The 19,662-nt window shown below is 31.2% G+C and overlaps 2 protein-coding genes across 3 annotated transcripts in view; one reads left to right on the top strand and one right to left on the bottom strand.

Moving 5' to 3' along the window:
• The window catches only part of LOC101740505 (zinc finger protein ubi-d4 A), a 34,832-nt gene extending 28,991 nt beyond the window's left edge, over positions 1–5,841 (top strand). For both annotated transcript variants that reach the window (XM_004927497.5, XM_012691519.4), the window contains one exon: positions 3,125–5,841. In XM_004927497.5, coding sequence (XP_004927554.3) covers positions 3,125–3,154 — 30 coding nt within the window. In that variant the 3' untranslated portion in view covers positions 3,155–5,841. The remainder of the gene's footprint in view (positions 1–3,124) is intronic.
• A 1,687-nt stretch (positions 5,842–7,528) lies between these two features.
• The window catches only part of LOC101740369 (RNA-binding protein fusilli), a 139,358-nt gene continuing 127,224 nt past the window's right edge, over positions 7,529–19,662 (bottom strand). Inside the window, exons 15-16 of the mRNA XM_038018197.2 lie at positions 15,771–15,901; positions 7,529–14,335 (exon numbers count right to left, since the gene is read on the bottom strand). Coding sequence (XP_037874125.1) covers positions 14,246–14,335; positions 15,771–15,901 — 221 coding nt within the window. The 3' untranslated portion in view covers positions 7,529–14,245. The remainder of the gene's footprint in view (positions 14,336–15,770; positions 15,902–19,662) is intronic.

Below are 19,662 nucleotides of genomic sequence, written 5' to 3'. Positions count from 1 at the left end.
ATTCTCTGACAAATATGTTGTTGAAATTCAAAATTAATAATCGGATCCCAAATGAGTTTTTACAAACACTATCAGACCTTAGATGTCCATGCCCCTACCATGTCCGCTGGTCATAGGTCTCCTTCAAGGAACTTCATAATGACAGACAGATTCTGTGTTGTTTTGCGCGACCTTCAACACGAATAGGAGTTAATCTTGTGGGATTCCAGACCCTTGACTTATCATAATGCAACTAAATTATATAATATGTTTGGAAAACGTTTTTCCCCAATTTATTTGCCTTAGTTCGATAATGGTTATTTTTTTGTTATCAGACAATAATAATCGCGACGATCTTTATGTTTTTCCGGGAGCATTTATGAGACGAATACAGACATTCAGGATTATCGATTATAAAATCGATTAATCGGTCAATTGTAACAAAAGTATCGATATTGTGAATTTAGTCGTATATACATTAATTATACTTTAAAAGCTCAAATAGTAGTGTACAGAGTACATTCGAGTTACTGTAATTCCTTATGTTAAGTACTGAATGATTAGGGACTGCGATTTAAATGAATTTGGAGTTTAATAATTATTTTAAGTACAAATATAGTTAAGGTACCGCTTATATTAATTTAAATTATTTATGTCCATAGACAGTGTTTGAGTTTTAGTTTTTTTTCTATGAGACAACTATGAATTGTGAAATAAATACGGACAATTAGTTTAGTGCGATTAAATCATTAGTGTATTTGGAAACTTAAATACGGCTTTGACTTAAACTATCCGTGAACGACGGTCTCATATTAAATCCTTAGTATTATTATAATATAATATTTGGATATTATAGTAAGAGAAGTTTAATATTGTGTAGTGTTTATAAAGATATCGAGAATTTTCTAAATGTCGTTCGTTCATAGCCCCACAAAGAATGTCAATTGAACTGATATTTAAAAGCTGTTAATGAATTTGGCGGAAAAGTGATTTTTTTTTAATCAATCATAAACCCTTATACAGATTTACATAAAAAAGAAATACTGAAATAAATACTTAATCGAAATTAGAATTTTTAGAGTACGCGCTAAAACTCTTAACTGTTGTGACGTTACTCATGACAACTATTTTTTTGAACCCTGACTAAATTTTCTGTAGCGCATTATATTATTTTCTATTTTTAATCAGTTACATACATTTATTTTAATGTCCAGGATTTTTTATTATTATTTATTTAATGAAGTCGAATTGATAAGGGCAAACCAATCTTTTTGTCTTGAATTTCCTTTATTTTTAAAGTGTCCATAAAAAAATTGGAAATTTGGAGAGAAATTAATGAAAGAACACAGGTAAAGAAAGTAACGTTGAAGTGGGTATATAAGAAAAAATGTATTGTAGCTTCAACATAAATTTTATTGTATAAAAATACAAAGGGATTTATACATGTTCTTTCTAATTACAATATTTGTTCTTGTCAATAAATCGACAAACAAATAAAGGTTCGTACGTGACGTGAATAAGATGTGGAGACGGCTTTTTTAATGCTCCTAAATTCTACAAAATTATTGTGTTTTATCAAAAACATTTTTTTTTCTCAAATAAAGTAAATAAATATGACACCCAATCTTTCTTACCTTTGTATGCGTAACGGATACAAATATACAGAATACAGTCTAATTATAATTTTATGAAAATTTATTTTGTTGGAATTTCTACAGCATGTGTGAAATCATGAAATCTAAAATATTGTCTATCAAAACCAGGGTTGTCTAGTCTAAAGATTTTTACTGAATAAAAATGTAATCATATGAACCAGTGGATCATTTAAATCAACGACAAACATCTTATACATATTATCTATGAATAAAAAATACCATATTATAAAGATAATTATAAAAATACATTATGTATAATATATATCCATCGAATTATTTATCTATATTTTTTTATTATTTAATTATCTCTCTGGTTATATTTGAATGATTTAATGGTTGACGACAAAACCCTATACTTACTTGAATTAAATTGGAACAGTGGGTTCCATTCTCTAAAGATCAACTGCTATTGCATCATAATATTTATGTTATACATAAATTATGTAACTTTCCATCGAAATTCAAATTCAAAATTCAAAATTTCTTTTAATAATAATTTGAACCAAATCTTTCTGATATTAACAGGAAACGCACACCGGCTAAAGTTATTCCAACTCATATTATAAATGAGAATTAAAAATATGAGAGGTACAATATTATAGTATTAGAGTATATTTCCTTTTTCTTATATATATTTTTTGCATTCTTTAAAAACTTGCGATCTGAACGGATTCCCATTATTTGTAACAGAAACGATAATATCAATTATAAGCATCTAAAGTTGGATTTAAAAAATTGTAAAGTGAAAATTTAAGTTAAAAATTCTTTAAAATTATTTATTGTACAAATCAGATCAAATATAGAACCGACACGAAAATATTATTCTGATTATTATTTTTGCGTGTAGCGTTATTGCTTTGGCGACTAGCGATTTCGCTTCACTATTTAAATTATAAAATTTAAATGTTATCAGTCAGTCATCGGTCGTGAGATTAAAATATAAATCCTAGGGGCTTATTGTTACGGATCAAATTTATCTATGTCTTTAAAATCGGATACCTACGGTCATTTCCGATCTTTCGTGATACAATAGTGTTTTTTGGAAGCAAGGAAGGTGAAAAATATAATCTGATTGACTAGATAGTAGATATTAAAGTCATATTATTTAATCCATTATAAATATTGGACGGCAGGAATATTTATGTGGAAAAATAATTGGTGAAGACATATGGAATCTGAAGCGTAATTAATAAAAGTAACAAAAAAAATGTCGATGGTAGATATTATAGTCATATTATTTAATCCATTATAAATATTGGACAGCAGGAATATTTATGTGAAAAATAATTGGTGAAGACATATGTAATCTGAAGCGTAAATAAAAATAAAAATAAAATGTCGATAGAAAAATTGATGAAAGCAGTGCATCTTTCAAATATCGCTTAATATTTGTTAGATTTTTCTATTTATAAAGATTTCTTACTGGATTAATCGTTGAGAGTTCAAAAAGAAATACAGTAAAAAATTAACTTCTGTTTTTCTATCGACAGCGAATGCAGATGAGCACGCGGCCGACCTGATCGGAAGTGGTCGCTGTCGCCCATGGGCATTGGCATTGACAATGCTCATGGGCGACCAGATCCGGAGATCCACGATCAAGCTGCAGTCTTCCGTGAAATACTCTAAACACGTAATTATGGAAATGTTTTTCAACATTATGTACAAGATTCATAAATAAATATATTTAATTGAATGAATGAATGAATGAATGAACGATTCAAAAGGAATCATTCGTTCGATTTTTATTTTGTAACTTTAACAGTACCTACGTAAACGGTCTAAGTACATTTTGAGTTAGGACGTATCTTTAATGATGAATTCGGCCTAAAGGCCTTCTCGTATTAGAGTAATAATTGATATTTTTTTGCCGACGGTACTTATATTTTTTTTACTAGTAAGGTTATGGAGAATGCATGAAATTGCCAACGTTTGACAACGGCTGTTTCGTTGTGTCACGAACGTCAGTAATTAAACTAAATTAATGATAATATTAAAAATAAATAATAGCAGGTTTTTTTGTATTAATGTTAAGTAAAGCTGTGATCGGTATAGTTGGTTGTGAAGAGAGAGAGAGCGTTTGGGCTTCTTCTTTTTTTTTTTAATATTTTTAAACACAGAGAGATTATTTCTGAGATATCTCTCATACGGATCGTTGCTGTTGTGATGAACGCTTCTCTGGGTTGTACATTTAGTTTTTTTACTTGCGTCTTTTTTATTTTTTGGTCACACTCAGTTGTGTGGCTTGTGTCTGTAATGTTGCCAGCGCTGAATGTATTTTTTTTTTTGTGTATCGATGCTACTTTTTAATTTATAAAGTGACTTTACTTTGTGATCTTGTAATTTTGATTAATTTCAATTTAGCGTTGTTATGTTTTGAGTATTCGAATCCTTTCAGTCACACAAGCGTTCCAATGTTCCTTTCAAAAGTTTAGTATAGATATCTTTCTAAACGATTTAGGCAAAAACATGATGCTATTTATCGTAATTGTGATATGAATCTATAATATTAATTTCATTGCATTAGAGTTAGTCTTGTGTTAAAATGTTATCGCAGGCCACAGAATATCGCAACGTATCGCATATCCCGTCATATTCACATCTTTCCATACATCGAGTATAAGAAACGGAGAAATATTAACCAATAAGATTGCACAAAATCAAATTTATAAGATTGCAAAATGATTGGTGGACAGGCAGCCTAAGCGGCATGAACCTTTATTAACCTTTGAGTCATGATAACTTTGAGAAATGTTTGACGTCATACAATAATAGCTCTTATACGTAAATGAATTGGAAACTATTAAAGACATTGCGGAAATATTGTTATATTGACTCGATTTGATTCTTAAATCACTTGTATTCAATAGTTTTTTTTGTTGTTTGTTACAAAACACATTTTCATTCAATCTTATATTACACTAAGTCACACAGAAATGACATTGTATTTACATTTGTAATATTTACATTATATTTTAATGTAATTTTATTTATATTAAAGATTACAAAGTGAAGTCTTAGGTTGTCTTAGGTTGGACTATTTGAAATGTTCGCATCGAACGATTGTGTGCTCAAGTTTTGTATTTGTACAGAATAAATGAACAATTATCGTATTGGTTATTTTTCGTATTAAACCATTATTGCATTTTTATTCTATGCCGCATTGTAATCGCACAATTACATTTTAAATAAACACTTAAACTTGTTTTAAAGTTATTAAAATCGAATGATTTAAAAAAATAATGATTCATACGTATCTGCTTTTTTAAATGAAATGTTAATTTTTTTTTTCAATCCCATAATGAATACACGGGTAACGTATGTTTATAATTTACTTTAAAAAAAAAAGCTTTGGGATTTTCTACTTAAGTTCAAGAAATCGCATGTTGTCATGAATGTGTAAATTCGTATTTTTTGGTTTTTTAACATGGCAACATTCGATCGATGTAATTTCCCGCGTACTATGATTTGCAAGTGTCAAACGCGTTTTTTGGTAAATGACTGTAATGTATATTATGATGTTTCAAATTAAGCATTGAATCCACGTCTATCCAACTTTAAATGTATCATGGAGAGTAGCAAAAATATGTCTATAGTTTTAAGGTACTAAGTGTGTAACGCGGTGTCACTCGCAGCATTAAACTTGCATTTTCTCAAATAATTTAACACGTTTTTTTTATTTGTTTTCAAAGAATATGTCTTTAAACAATCATTCCAAAGTGTCCCTCTCTGGTGCCCAAGGCAGATTTCATTGAATTTCCTTGAAGGAATATCTCTCAAGCTTTAATTGTAATGATGCCTAAAACCATAGCTTTTTTAGCGCTTTAAGCCCAGTGAAAATGCCGCTAAAGAGGGCATAACTCTTTACAACAATACCAGTGTTTAAAAGCAGGATAAATATACATTGTGGGAAGGAGAGGGAGCATAAGTAAACTAAACTAAGCTTTTTTTTTTGCCATTTTTTTTTGACTTTAATACTAATAACATTATTGGGAGGTAGTTGATAAATTTTGAAATTAAAACTCACTTCGTTTGCACGTGGACTCAGTGTTTTATTTCGGAGTATTTCAAGATGTGTGATTTCATGTTTGTAATTGTTTATAGTTTAACCGTATTCTTAAGGAATTTCCATCCTGAAACTGAATGAATAAAGATCGTGTCATATTTTACGGTGATGTTACGCGTGTAACAAATAAAATGGTATTATGTATGTTTGGTCGTATTATTTCGAGAGAAACCCTCGATGGATATCGTGAATTGCTTTTTTTTTCCTACCTAAGCTGAGAGCCTTGAGAGACTATATCAGCGTAGCCTTAACTAGTAGGTGAGCTCACGGGGCTCAAACCTGACGACGTTGCTAACACGAGCCCTAGCAAGAGCCGTGCTTCGTAGAATCTACCACCGGATCACAATCTACCACCAAGATTGTGTATATCTCAGAAACTTCCTCCCAAGCGTCGAGCCGGCAGGGTTTGTTGGAGTCTAAGGCTCCCCGCGCACTAGGCAGCCTGGCTGCGGCAATCGAAATATCTGAGCAGCCAGTTCTTCTTCTTCATCCAGTGCCTCTTCAATCCTTGGCCGTTAGCTTCCTGTATTCATCTCTATCAGCAGCCCACCGGAACAGTTGTTCGACGGAGGCAATACCGGTCCACTCCCGGATATTCCGGAGCCATGACTTCTTTTCTTCGCCCAGCACGTCTCTTTCCGTCCAGTTTTGAGCAGTCAGTTATAGCAGCCAATCGAAGCCAATTTATGATCTTTTCGTCGAGCGATTTGAACTTTGTCTCGTAAACAACGCAAATCAAAGAAAATACACATCATTCATCCTCTTTTTCTAGAACGGCATTCAAAAGACTTATCCTATAGCTGTTTTAAAGATGTTCATACATACCCAGATCGGTTTTTTTAAATACAAGAGATTGTACAAGCATGCTGTAACTAACTTTTGGCAATACGAATATGCATTGCTATATCAAGTGCGCGGGGACTGACAGCAGCCATACACAAATGTTCACGACTGACTTCCACGGTGAAGGAATAACATCGTGTGATAAAAATTAAACCCGCAAAATTATAATTTGCGTAATTACTGGTGGTAGGACCTCTTGAGAGTCCGTGCGGGTAGGTACCACCACCCTGCCTATTTCTGCCGTGAAGCAGTAATGCGTTTCGGTTCGAAGGGCGTTGTAACTATACTTGAGACCTTAGAACTTATATCTCAAGGTGGGTGGCACATTTACGTTGTACATGTCTATGGGCTCCAGTAACCACTTAACACCAGATGGGCTGTGAGCTCGTCCATCCATCTAAGCAATAAAATAAAATAAAACATTCGCCAACACTCGCTCTGGCTGCCGTGCAACAGGCGCCTTGCATTGGCTGCCGCAGCCAAGAGTTCTGGGCTAAGATGTGCGCGGGGAGTCTAACTGGCTATAACTTGTCATTCAACCCGCGACCGAATCAAGAAGCCATAGAATAAGGTAAGTGCTGAAGATGTTCAGAACCTACATATACATAGGTTTAAGAAAACTATTAATGAACATCTGTGCAATAAAGCTTACTATAAAGTCTATGATTATCTAGAAGATTGCACAAAGTGGGAATGAGTTGCTCGCTCCGGGCATTTCCATATTGTAATAATTGTTATGTTATAATACTCATGTAAAAATGAATATTTAAAAACAATCTTATATTAAAAAAATAATCTAATATTTAAAAAAAAAAAAGATGCTCGCTGAGTTTCTTGCCAATTCTTCTCAGGACGGAGGCTAGTTCTTGTGAATTGGCGGTAGTTCTTTTGACGTTCAACAAGTATGTACTTTCATTTATGTTGAATAAAAAAAATTTGATTTGATTGATTGATTGATTTGATGTGGATTACAAAATAAATAAGACAATTCATGTTAACCATATTTATTTACTTATCAGAACAATTCACTACTTTGTATAGAAACCAAACTAATTTGGCATTAACGCTTGGTTTTGTTACATCTAAAATTGCACAATACTAATCTATAATGTAATATTTAACTAAATAACTCGTACACAGTGGGAAGTTGTAAATTGATATTGCGAGCTGCGGGTTGACTTCAAAGATATCGATATCTGTTTAGAGATAAGAAACTTAAACAATTTTATTTATTACGCTAACAATGACGTCAATGTTCACGAGCGCTTTAAGTTATATAACAATCCCATTGAGTGTGAAAGAGACAAAACATCGCCTATTCCAACGAAAAACTTCAAACGCTAAAATCTAAAAAAAAATGTAACAGACTTTAATTATTTCTTCATTTTATGTAATAAACACGATATCGGTCAATTACCTCTTTATTGAAGATAATTGCATTCTTTCTTGTATAGTGGAATCATTGTAATTTACGTAATATTTCTACCGTCAATATTAAAACATATACAGCTAAAATTTGTGTTTTTAATTATAATATAAATTGATAAAACCATTAATTGAAATTTCTTAGATGGAAAAATTTTTTTTTAAGAAAATGTTGTAGATTTTTACTAAAAATTTTAACGCTTGAGTTGGGAAGTCAATAGTGAATGTAACGTATGTACTTGAAGTATCATTTTAAATAGTACCTACATAGCATTTTATAAGGTTTTTCGGGTGTTAGAAAGTAATGAACGCTCTTACTGCGTCTTCATCTATTTAAGTAGGTCTTTTTACACTCTGTGACATTTAGAATTTTAGGCAAAGATATCATATTGGTATTTTTTATTTTGAATTTACACAAACATTGAAGTCATTGTATGAAATTTCATATTTGAAATTTATTTATTTATTTTATTTAGAGTTATCAGCTAAACAGATTCTTTTATCCGGAGTTTATTTCGTACTCTCGATTTCTATGATTCTCAGTTTTACTTAATAAAGAATGAAAATTTTCTAAAATTCGATGTTCAAATTAATCTTCACTTAATGTGTACGATAGAACATTCTAGGATAATTAAAAACTTAACCGTGTAACAGACCTAAAAAGCAACAGAACAGGTAACAATTCTAGCAAGATCACTTTGAAATGATTATCACTGGGCCGCTAACTGACATTATACAAAAAGTAACAACAATAATTAAATAACTCAAATACATAAAATATATTGCTTTATACATAATAATTTTAATATTGGGCATAAGATTTTTTTTTGCGAAATTTTGGCGAATAAGACATAAGTCAAACATTGTCTCAAAGTTAAGTTTCTGTCAAATGCGTTAAGCACTCCACAGAGTTCACAAAACCTAAGGTTTAACCAAAATAAAATTGTATGTAATCACTTTATGTAATAAGATATTTAAATATCAATATATAAAGATATTAAAAAAATAGTTCTATGTTATAATCAAATACTTTTTAAAATAGTTCTATTAAAACGTCAAAGATAAGTTCTAAATAAATTATGTCTTATTCCCATTGTGGTTAAAATAAGATGAATTTCGCAAAACCGTTTTTAATCAAGAAAATTAATATATATATATATATATATATATATTTTATGATAACAACGAATTGTGTGTGTTAATATCCGAATTAATTATCAGCAGTTGTCATGGGACGTGCTTAAAACTTTGAATATAACAAACAAAGTTCTCATAACAATATTAAAAATTCTTCTTAAAAATGATAACAAAACTAAAAATAATACAATAAAATATATACAACAATAATTCACCTAAAACAACGTACTCTTTCATTTATTTAAGTAATAATTTGTATTTAAATATAAATTAATTTAACAAATTTTTTAACTAACAAAATAATTATATAAAAAATTATAGTATTAGGGTTTGAAAAATAAACAGCAATATAACGATGCTATATTAAAAAGTTAATTGTCAAAACAATTAAACACTATACTTTCAGTAACAAAATAATTTGAATACATAATTAGAATAACTTTTAGATCACATTTTGTGACGTATTCATAAAAAAAAAATAAAAAAAAAATATGTATATTTTACAACAATTGGAAGACGCTGGATTTTGTTGCTTCAATATTTCATTTAAATCTAATTTATTATGCTATTTAAAAAATATTTTTATTAATCTAACTATTTATTTTCAATGCTGGTATGTTCATGTCATTTTATTACAGTATAATTATATGAGAGTCGTCTATTATCAAAGGTGGCAATCTGTGCATTTGGACAAAAAAATGTTATTGATATGTCAATACAGATTGATTTGAATATAATCGTCTCCTTCAAAGAATACGGTTCAAAACCTGCGTTAAATAAAGTATTAACTTAACCTGTTATTTATCTAAGATGTCGTTCAGAAGAGTTTTGTGACTGCCAATGGAATACAAAGTCAATAATTCGTTTTTCTGATTTACCAATAATTGTCCAAAAGTCACATTGCCGGCTTTGATAATAGTCGACTCATGAATAAGAAACTGATAAGGGGGAATTGGTATTTCCGGTTTGTTTAAAAAATGTTCAATAAATAACAGTTAATTGTCATAAATTTGGACACCTATACTAAATAAACTCATCTGTCAAAAACGTTCAATTTTATTTCAGTTTCACTAATTTCAAATGTCTAATGAAAATTATATTTCACATTTTTTTTTCATGGCGTCCTAATATTTTTAAGCTTCCTGCTAATTTCTGCCATGAAGCATTATGGTGGGCGGGGCAGCCGTTGTACTATAAAATTGAAATTTAGAACTCACGTTTCAAGGTGGGGGGTGGCTATTACATTGTTGATGTCTATGGGCCCCGGTAACCCATGAGCTCGTCCACACAAAACTAAGCAATACAAAAGTAAAAAAGTGCAATTTAATATTTTTAAGCATCAGCTCTCACTGGAATCTATTGTATGGAGGGAAAGAGGTCTGTCTTCCTTTTACAATACTTATTAAGCTAGAATTGCAGATTTGAACTCCTTTTTTATAATCATAAATTATTTTACAAGTATACATATATATAAAAGTTCTAATTTATTATCACTTCGGTTGGAATGAACCCACCCCCAAATCTACCATGAATAATTATGATAAAAGTGAATATACCAACATTAAAATATCAACTGATAAACTATTATTCCTGTAAGTTCAAGGGGACAATTAGTTACTTAATTACTAGACATTTCTGTGATTATTATGAGAGAATGTGGGTACATACTTTAAATTATATAAACAAGAAGTGTGCGAAACAAATAAGTGCATAGTCTAAACATATTTTTTTTTTAAATTTACTTTCATTTTGTGTGAATCATAGACATGTTTTTTTTATTTTTTAGCTGCGCATAGAGTTTCGTTACAATTCATTCACACACACAATAAAATCGATGCCTCCAATGAACACTACGCTAACTCCAAATCCGTAGGTTTACAGGAGGAGCGTTTAAACGAAAAAAGTTGATAAAGTCTTTATTATTGCAGATATATTTATGGTTTTTTTTGTGTAACTAGCTGATTTACTCTTGCTTCGAACCCCATCAATAATGATTTGTAATACTTTTAAAATAGTGAAGCGATTTGCGTGAAAAAACGAAAATTTCAAAATTTTGAGTTAGAGTAGTGTTCATTGGAGGCATCGAAATGCTTTATTCATTTAATATAAATATATCTAAAAAATAAAGTTCATCTTTCAATTTTAGTTCTTTTTTTTTCTATTTAATCCGGCGTGCTGTTAGTATTAAATAATCCGATTTTCTAATAAAACTTTTCAGTCGATACATTTGTTAAAATCTCGAATCGATTTTTTTAATTACATCTCTAAGTCACACATCTCCGTCAGAAATACTTTTCCCGAAAAAGGCCGATAAGGATTAAATAAACATTTAAGCTACGCCCGTTCCAATTCAAACACGCTTGGAGTAAAGCGTCGCGTCGCATCGTGTAGCTTCGTATATCCGCAATAAAAGACATTATTGTTTGTAGCAATAACTCTAAAAAAGTACGTCTGCGCGTAGCTTCATTAACCCTATAGGCTACCAACGATTAGGTATGGGAGAAAATATATCTAAGAAAAGTTTCAAACAAGTTTCATATTGACGTTATGCGCCATCCAAAACTGTCAGTACTGGCCTAAGGTTTACTTAATTTAAGATAAAAATAGCCACAATTATCTCTTCTCGTCCAATAAAAGCCAATTTGAATTCGATATAAAAGAAAATTTGCTTACATCAATATCTGAATTAAATAAATGAATTATAAACATTTAATGAGTTACCATTAGTAATACCTACATAATTATTATTATTTTCTTTAATTTGACAGATGTTTAACAATTTCTTGAAATATAATTACGAATTCAGAAATTGAGTGAATCTTACGCAGCGATATCGAATAGCCATTAATTACTGTTTGTTTCCTTTTCTATCGAATAGTAGTAAGCGAGATAGAGACAGTGTTTATTGATTATATTGCTAACACACATTTCATAAAAAAATAAGTTAATAAACTAAAAATGAGCAAATGATTATCAATAATTGACGTGAGCAAAACAATTTATATGTATGAATCTTTTGTTAAATCTAAGTACACTAGTCCCCCGTATAACGCGTTTTCATATTACGCGATTTCAATCCTCCGTATAACACTGGCATTCCCCCATATAACGCGATGATTTTCCACATTACATATTTCTGTACTGTGAAATTTATAGTGATTTGTACACTTCTTAATTAGCTTCGCGTACCTTTGCACGTGTGTCAATTGTGTTATTACAAAATTAAATTATTTTATTAAATTTGTGTATTAAACGGTTTAGGTCAAATTTTATTTTTATAAATATTATTTAGAATAAAAAAAATTAAATCATTAAATGTTAAACGTGATGGATCATTTATACATAACGCGTTATACGGGAATACTCCTAAATCGCGCTTTCCTATAACGCGGAACCAATATACCGCGTTATAGGGAGGATTACTGTATGTATGTTATATATTTAAATATCATTTTCGTCATCAGCCTACAGACGTAATTTATATATTATTATTTATCGATAGTCCTATTAGATACTTATTTTTAAATGTAAATATATTAAAATATATGTAACTAATATACCTAATGATATAAGTGTTTGTAACCTCACGTGTATATCTCTTACGACTAACTTAAAAATTATGGCAAATATTCTGTTTTAATTTAAAATTAAGATTATTTGGCTACTATTTTTAATTGAGCATGATTTAAAATCGAGTTAGCTATAACAAAATATATTTGGTTCGACTTTATTATAAAAGCACCTTTTGATTGTGTTGTTTTATGTAAATTCGTTGTTCAGAATAATAGGATAGGGCTTGATGAAGCTTTTAAGTTTGAGGCAAGAATGCGTTTACAACTTTATCAAGATGAAATCTGTGAAGAAATCCTTCACTGTCTTAGAGTAAATTAGTAACATCTCTAATTTTGGTCTGTTGAATATAATACGGTTTTTATTTTTTATTTCAAATTTTCCCAGTGATAAGAGTCTGCTGTGCCGTTGTTCGCAAATGCTGGTATAGGCGATATTAATTAAATCAGGTTAGCGACGACCCAGACCGAGATAAATCAGAAATACACGCAATCGGTGCAAAATTACAATCGATTACAATCGTTTCGATCGACTGAATAATCGATTGAGCGCAGTCGATTGACTCGCCCGTCGGTCATTAGTTGGACATCCCCGATTCTCGAATTCGAAATGTTGCTATCGTAATTCGTTAATAATTACTATTCGACTCGAATCTCTATCCAACGCTAGTTCGGTAATAACACCAATTATTCAACATTAATTAAGATATCGGCACCTAAATAACATTCAAATTACTTTCAATCAAATCTACAATACCTCAGTTACGAAAAGTAACAAGTTACAAATACATATGTAGATTTTTATGACATTACGAATTAAATGAATTGAAAAATTAGTTCCATATATTATAATATATGAAACTAATTTTTTTGTTGCTGCTTTCGTTACTCTTTGGAGCCGAGGTAAATGTAGAAGTTATAATAATTTCAAATAAAATTCAAATGTAGGTACGTAGGTAACAAAAAATAAAATATAAAAACAAGAAATAATTGTTTCTATATGTACTATAAATAGTAATGTACCTGCATCACAAATGAGATTTCTTGGTAAAAATTTAAATAAAGTTTTTACATAGTTAACTTAAACTCTGAATTAAAAAAAAAAATTATATTAAAATATAGATTCATTTTATAAATATAGATATTTATGTATAACTAAGAAACAACGATCATATAAGTCTAAATAAATTCTAAATTATTTTAATTATTCATAATTTCTACGTTAAACTTACGAATAACATGTGGTTCATTTTCATTTAAATATAAATATATCACTATTTATTGAGCCGTTTCGTTTTTTTTTTTTTTAAGCTTTTCTTTTTCTTTTTCTAATATTATGATAAGTGATGTATGTTTGTACATATATTTAATATAGCATAATAATATAGATGTTTCATATATTTCGCATTTCAGTTGAGATTAAATAAGTAAGACATTTAATAATAAATAAACTTGATACTTTTGTAAGGAGACTTTTTTTTTTGATATTTTTTTTTCATGTCGCTAAAATACGTTGAGCACCTTCCGAGTTCCGAAGTGACTTCTTGTACTAGTTTGTCGATGGTCGGCTGGTGTTAATTGACCATGAAGATGGGCCATTCGGTACAGGCAGGCGGAGGAATCGGAATAGGTGATCCTCCTCCAACCGGTAACACTTCCGGCATCTATAATCACAATCAATCAATATCAATCACCAATCAATCATGAATAATCACAGTCAATGAATGAGTTAATGTTCCTAATGAAATCTGGGAATAAAATAAACGAATAAATATTTGTATCGACGTCAATGTAAAATTATTCTATTGATCTACATTCAAAATAATTAGTGAATTTATTCAAAATACTTTTTTTATTGCTTCGATGGGTGGACGAGCTCACAGCCCACCTGGCGTTAAGTGGTTACTGGAACCCATAGACATCCACAACGTAAATGCGCCACCTTGGTACCTTGAGATATAAGTTCTAAGGTCTCAAGTATAGTTACAACGGCTGCCCCACCCTTCAAACGAAAGCAGTAATTGCTTCACGGCAGAAATAGGCAGGTTGGTGGTACCCAGAAACCCAGCAACATTTGTATTTTTTTATTCTTAAAAAAAAACCTTTATCGGATAATTGCGGACAATTGTGTTCCTTGCGTTGCTATTGTCCATGATCAACTGTAATTGCCTATCATCAGACCGTACGCTACAAAAGAAAGTTACGTTGATTTAGAAAAATAATGTACCAAATCGCATCAGCCTCTCCCGAATGACGCGCTTCCAAATACACATTTAATTTCTGTATCAATAAATAGATGTCCAAACTCTAATATTAACTTTGAGTAATGACGTCACAAACATGTATACTGCTATCTCTTTTACGTATTTTGAATAAGTAATCTAATAAATTGCGTATTACTAGAAATAATATCGAGGGGTAAGGTTTAAGCGACATTTCGTTAAATACGCGACATTTATAGCCCAAGAGCCCGCGACAGCCAGACCTTCGTTATTTTATAAAAGCTGAAAGTTTCCCTGTGTATGTCTCCAACACAGGTAAGAACGATCCGCGATTATAGAGTTCCGGTTGTTTGGGCAGGAAACAGGCAGTAAAAGTATATAAAATAGTACCTTAAATTAACCTTATTTGTATAAAATTAACCTTATTTGTATAAAATTAACCTTATTTGTATAAAATTAACCTTATTTGTATAAAATTAACCTTATTTGTATAAAATTAACCTTATTTGTATAAAATAACTTAAAACAAACAAGGAATCCGTCCGAGGGGGGACACATCAAAGGAAAAACAAAATTGCTATTTTTATTTAATTAAGAGCATTTTCATATTTATCTAACCTTTTAAACCTTCTCTGGACATCCACAAATAATTCAAGACCAAAATTAGCCAAATCGGTCCAGCCGTTCTCGAGTTTTAGCGAGACTAACGAACAGCAATTCATTTTTATATATATAGATAGAAGATAGATAGATAGATTTTAAACTTTAAATGGGTCTCCAGTCCACTGACCAAATGAACACCACTCAAGGTGAATCCAGAAAAGCCCCTCGAAGCTACTGGCTAAATAGGTGGCCAAAGAATAATCAAAGCACTCACCATGGTTTGCGGATGGTGTGGAGGGTGGTAATAGTGAGCAGGGGAGACTGGGGGTGTCGGGTAGCCCCAATATACGAGCGGCGGGGGTGGCAGCGTCGGTCCCATTGCTGAATAGTAATAAGTCAAAGGACCTGTAACGTAAAATACAATTAGAACATCTACATACGTGTATAAATAACGCAAATCAATCTTTTATATTCAAATGTGATTTATACACGTGTATCTACATTGTCTGCACGTGTCGCTTGGGAGTGCTAATAAATATATTGACATCTGTTATGTATCTTAACTAGTTATAATAGGGGTTAAGGTATGAAATTGCTGTTTCATTGTACTTCAAATTGACATAGAACCTTCATGGTTTGAGATTTTTTAGTGAAATTTTTTTCATATGGTACCTATGAGGTTCTTCTTTAAAAAAAATGTGCAACATTCGATTATCGACTTTTAGGTAGTTTTCCAATTACAGAGCATAATGCGACTCAGTGACGCACAATGCCGAATTATGCTGAAGCTTAATTGGAACGTGAATTAGTTTTCAAATGCATCAGCAGAGTGCGCTAAGTTAGCACAGTTTTAATTAACATTGATTATTTCTAAGAAACTACGACGAAACGAAAGCCTTACAATTTTTTTCAACATTAAATAATATTACTAACGATAATATAAACAAAATTTCGATCAATGCCAACTTAAAAAAAAAATACTTGTCAATTTTCTGTCACTGAGTCGGTATCGATTGCGAGTATCACGCGAGAGCAGTACTTTTGAGAGTGCTCGATTGTGCGAAGCGTTGCTGTAGTTGGAACATTCAACGTTGAGCATTATGCCGCATAATGCGCATTGCGCTCTAGTTCTGTAATTGGAAAACGGCCTCAGTTAGGACTCCTAATATTTTTCTAGAAAGCTCTCCGTATAAAAATCATGAAAACCGATTCATTTTGCAGGTATACATAATATGTTAGGACCATTCAGTCTTTTCTTAATTATAATATGTCAAAGTATCTGTTGTTGTACAAAAAGATGAACGTATATTTTTTTTTACCATTATTATACTAACAAATTTATAAGTGATATTTTAAATCAGTAATATTTATACGTACGCTATAAATTTAATTAGGAATAGTAGTAAACAATGAACTGAATTTTACATTAATAATTACGTATTTATCCTTGACCGAAAATGTTTTGTCATACGTATTCATTATTAATTGAATAAGCTGACACTCAACACGTGTGTAATTGTAAATAAAACTCATGACACATACAAATGAACGGGGTTATGCAAAAGTCAGCCAATGGTTCAGCTGGGTTTGATTTTTTTACAAGAAACCTAGTATTTTTTATTATTAACACGTTGACTGCTGTGTAAGGTCACCGGTGTCCTACGTGGCGCCCTGAAGTAATTATGTCTATCTAACTATGTCTCTCTTCGATCTTTTTACTAAGGCGCCAGAATATCTAGTAGACTGTGAGAAAGATGAACCTAAAGATGTTAAAATTGAATATATTTCAAAGAGACCTAAGATACTAAAAAAATACGTTAACAAACAAAAGAAGGTATCGTTACGCAATCCAGACGCGTTAGTAACAGAAATCGACATAATTACTTTTAGTGCGCCGCGTAGGTCACCGGTGACCTACACGTCAGTCAAAGGGTTAAAAAAGAAATATTTTTTGTTTAAAATTTTTAACGTTATTTTTCATTGTGTAATTTATTATGCGAGCCTCGTGGAAAAAAACCTGTAATATTTTTATTGTTTTGGTTACTATTCACCATCGTTACATTCTTGTACGCGTAGGTACGCGATATTTGCTGTTCTGAATATTAAGCAAAGGCATTTAAAGAAAAATACTTCCCTGCAATTAGTGCTAGGGAGTCTTATGAGCCCGTACGGATAGATACCAGGACTCGCTTATTTCTGCCGATAATTATTAACGCTTACCGGCTTGAAGGTTGAAGCACCCGTTCTGCTATAGAGTTGACACTAAGAACTCGTGTCTCAAGATGGGTGGCATTTATGTTGATGTCCATGGGCTATTATAACGACTTAACAACAGGTAGATAGTGAGCTCGTTTTTATCTATATATTTAAAAAAATCCGTTCCGTGGCAGCTTTGAATCCCTTTTGTTGGCTTTGACTTGGGGTACACGTAATGGAGTCATCGTATGCTTTCATACTTTATAACCGGCACTCCATAAGAATCGTCTCAATAAAGATATAGTTCCGAAATAAACTTTCGCAACAAAACAAGAGCAAAATCGTTACGACATAAAAACTTAATGTAATACAAAAACAACATTTTATTCTAGTGCTTTGGCTCTTTTTTGCATAACCGTGTTCAAATGTAGAATCGCTTTCGTGTTTATTGAATTTTAAACTATAATACAAACGTGTGAGGTGCATTTTTTCTGTATTTAAATAAAATCCTTAATGTTTTATCACATTCGTTGTTGAACGGATCCATGCATTTTGTTAGTCACGTGTGGCGCCAAGCCATATTGTGTTTGACATACATTTTAAAGTTTAAAAACCTGCAATACTTATGTAAGTTTTAATATATGTTTTTTAACTGAATAGAAATGAATGATTATGAGTTGTGGTCACCCGATATAATTCCCGATGTATGCATACATGTATTTTATTTTAGATAGATTTTATTTTTTTATTTTTTTGTTGCTTAGATGGATGGACGAGCTCACAGCCCGCCTGGTGTTAAGTGGTTACTGGAGCCCATAGACATCTACAACGTAAATGCGCCACCCACCTCGAGATATAAGTTTTAAGATCTCAGTATAGTTACAACGGCTACCCCACCCTTCGAACCGAAACGCATTACTGCTTCACAGCGGAAATAGGCGGGGTGGTGGTACCTACCCGTGCGGACTCCCAAGAGGTCCTACCACCAGTGATAGATATTAGATAGAATATCCAGAAATCGATTAAAATGTGTAGGTAGGTATTATTATACATAACGTTTGACTTTACTCTCTATCTTTAAGGAATACAGAAAGGAACGGTGAGGAATCATAAAAATCACCCAACTGAATGTTTTCAGTCTTTATATCATGTAGGTATTGTGTGTGTTTTATATCTAACGATTCTTCGATCTTCTAGAAATTTTAATCAAAAATATTTTATTATTCTAAACCGAATTTGAGTGAAAACATTCTGACAGTCTTTCGAGGATTTAATCATTTAATATTATACTCTAAATCGCCATAATTCTTGGTGATGTTAAGTGTCCCTTTTAAATTTAAATTTGCTTTTCTTTTAAATGCCCCTTGGCCCTTTAAAAGTTCTATTGTTGTTTAAATTTAATATTTAGGTAAAATGATTTTACGTGAAGAAACGCGGACATCAACCCAGTTATTATTTAGAAGTTTAAAAGTTGAATAAGCATTATTGTGACGTGACTACGTGACTGACCTACAAATTAGAGATATATTTCACAATCCAGCTTATTACTTTTGTTTTACATTCGGATTTTACAATCTACTACATATCAAGTGTATAATCTATGATCTACTATGATGTTATTTATTCATCTACATTTTGGATGTTTTATGATCTTTGACATTGACGTAAATCATTTTCGTTAAAACGTCATGACGTGTATAAATAATCTCTTTGTATTGCCGGGCTTGTTTTGATTTAACAATTACTAAAATTGGGAATGAGGATTTCTTATCTGATACACTGAATTCAGCGGAATACTTCTGATATCAGATAGAAAGAAAAAAAAACCTTTAAATTTTCTTATGTTGGCGGTTTTTTTTTCAGAAATACATTTGTATTAATTAAAATATATTCAATGCTGTTTGTTTTGGAATACATTTCTGTAATGTGGTAATTGCAGAATTTTCACTAGAGCAACTTATGAAATTCAA

The sequence above is a fragment of the Bombyx mori genome, chromosome 20 (genome assembly GCF_030269925.1).
Source record: "Bombyx mori chromosome 20, ASM3026992v2".
Classification (NCBI taxonomy): domain Eukaryota; kingdom Metazoa; phylum Arthropoda; class Insecta; order Lepidoptera; family Bombycidae; genus Bombyx; species Bombyx mori.
Note: the sequence above shows the minus strand (reverse complement) of the source record. Positions and strands in the feature narration are given on the sequence as shown.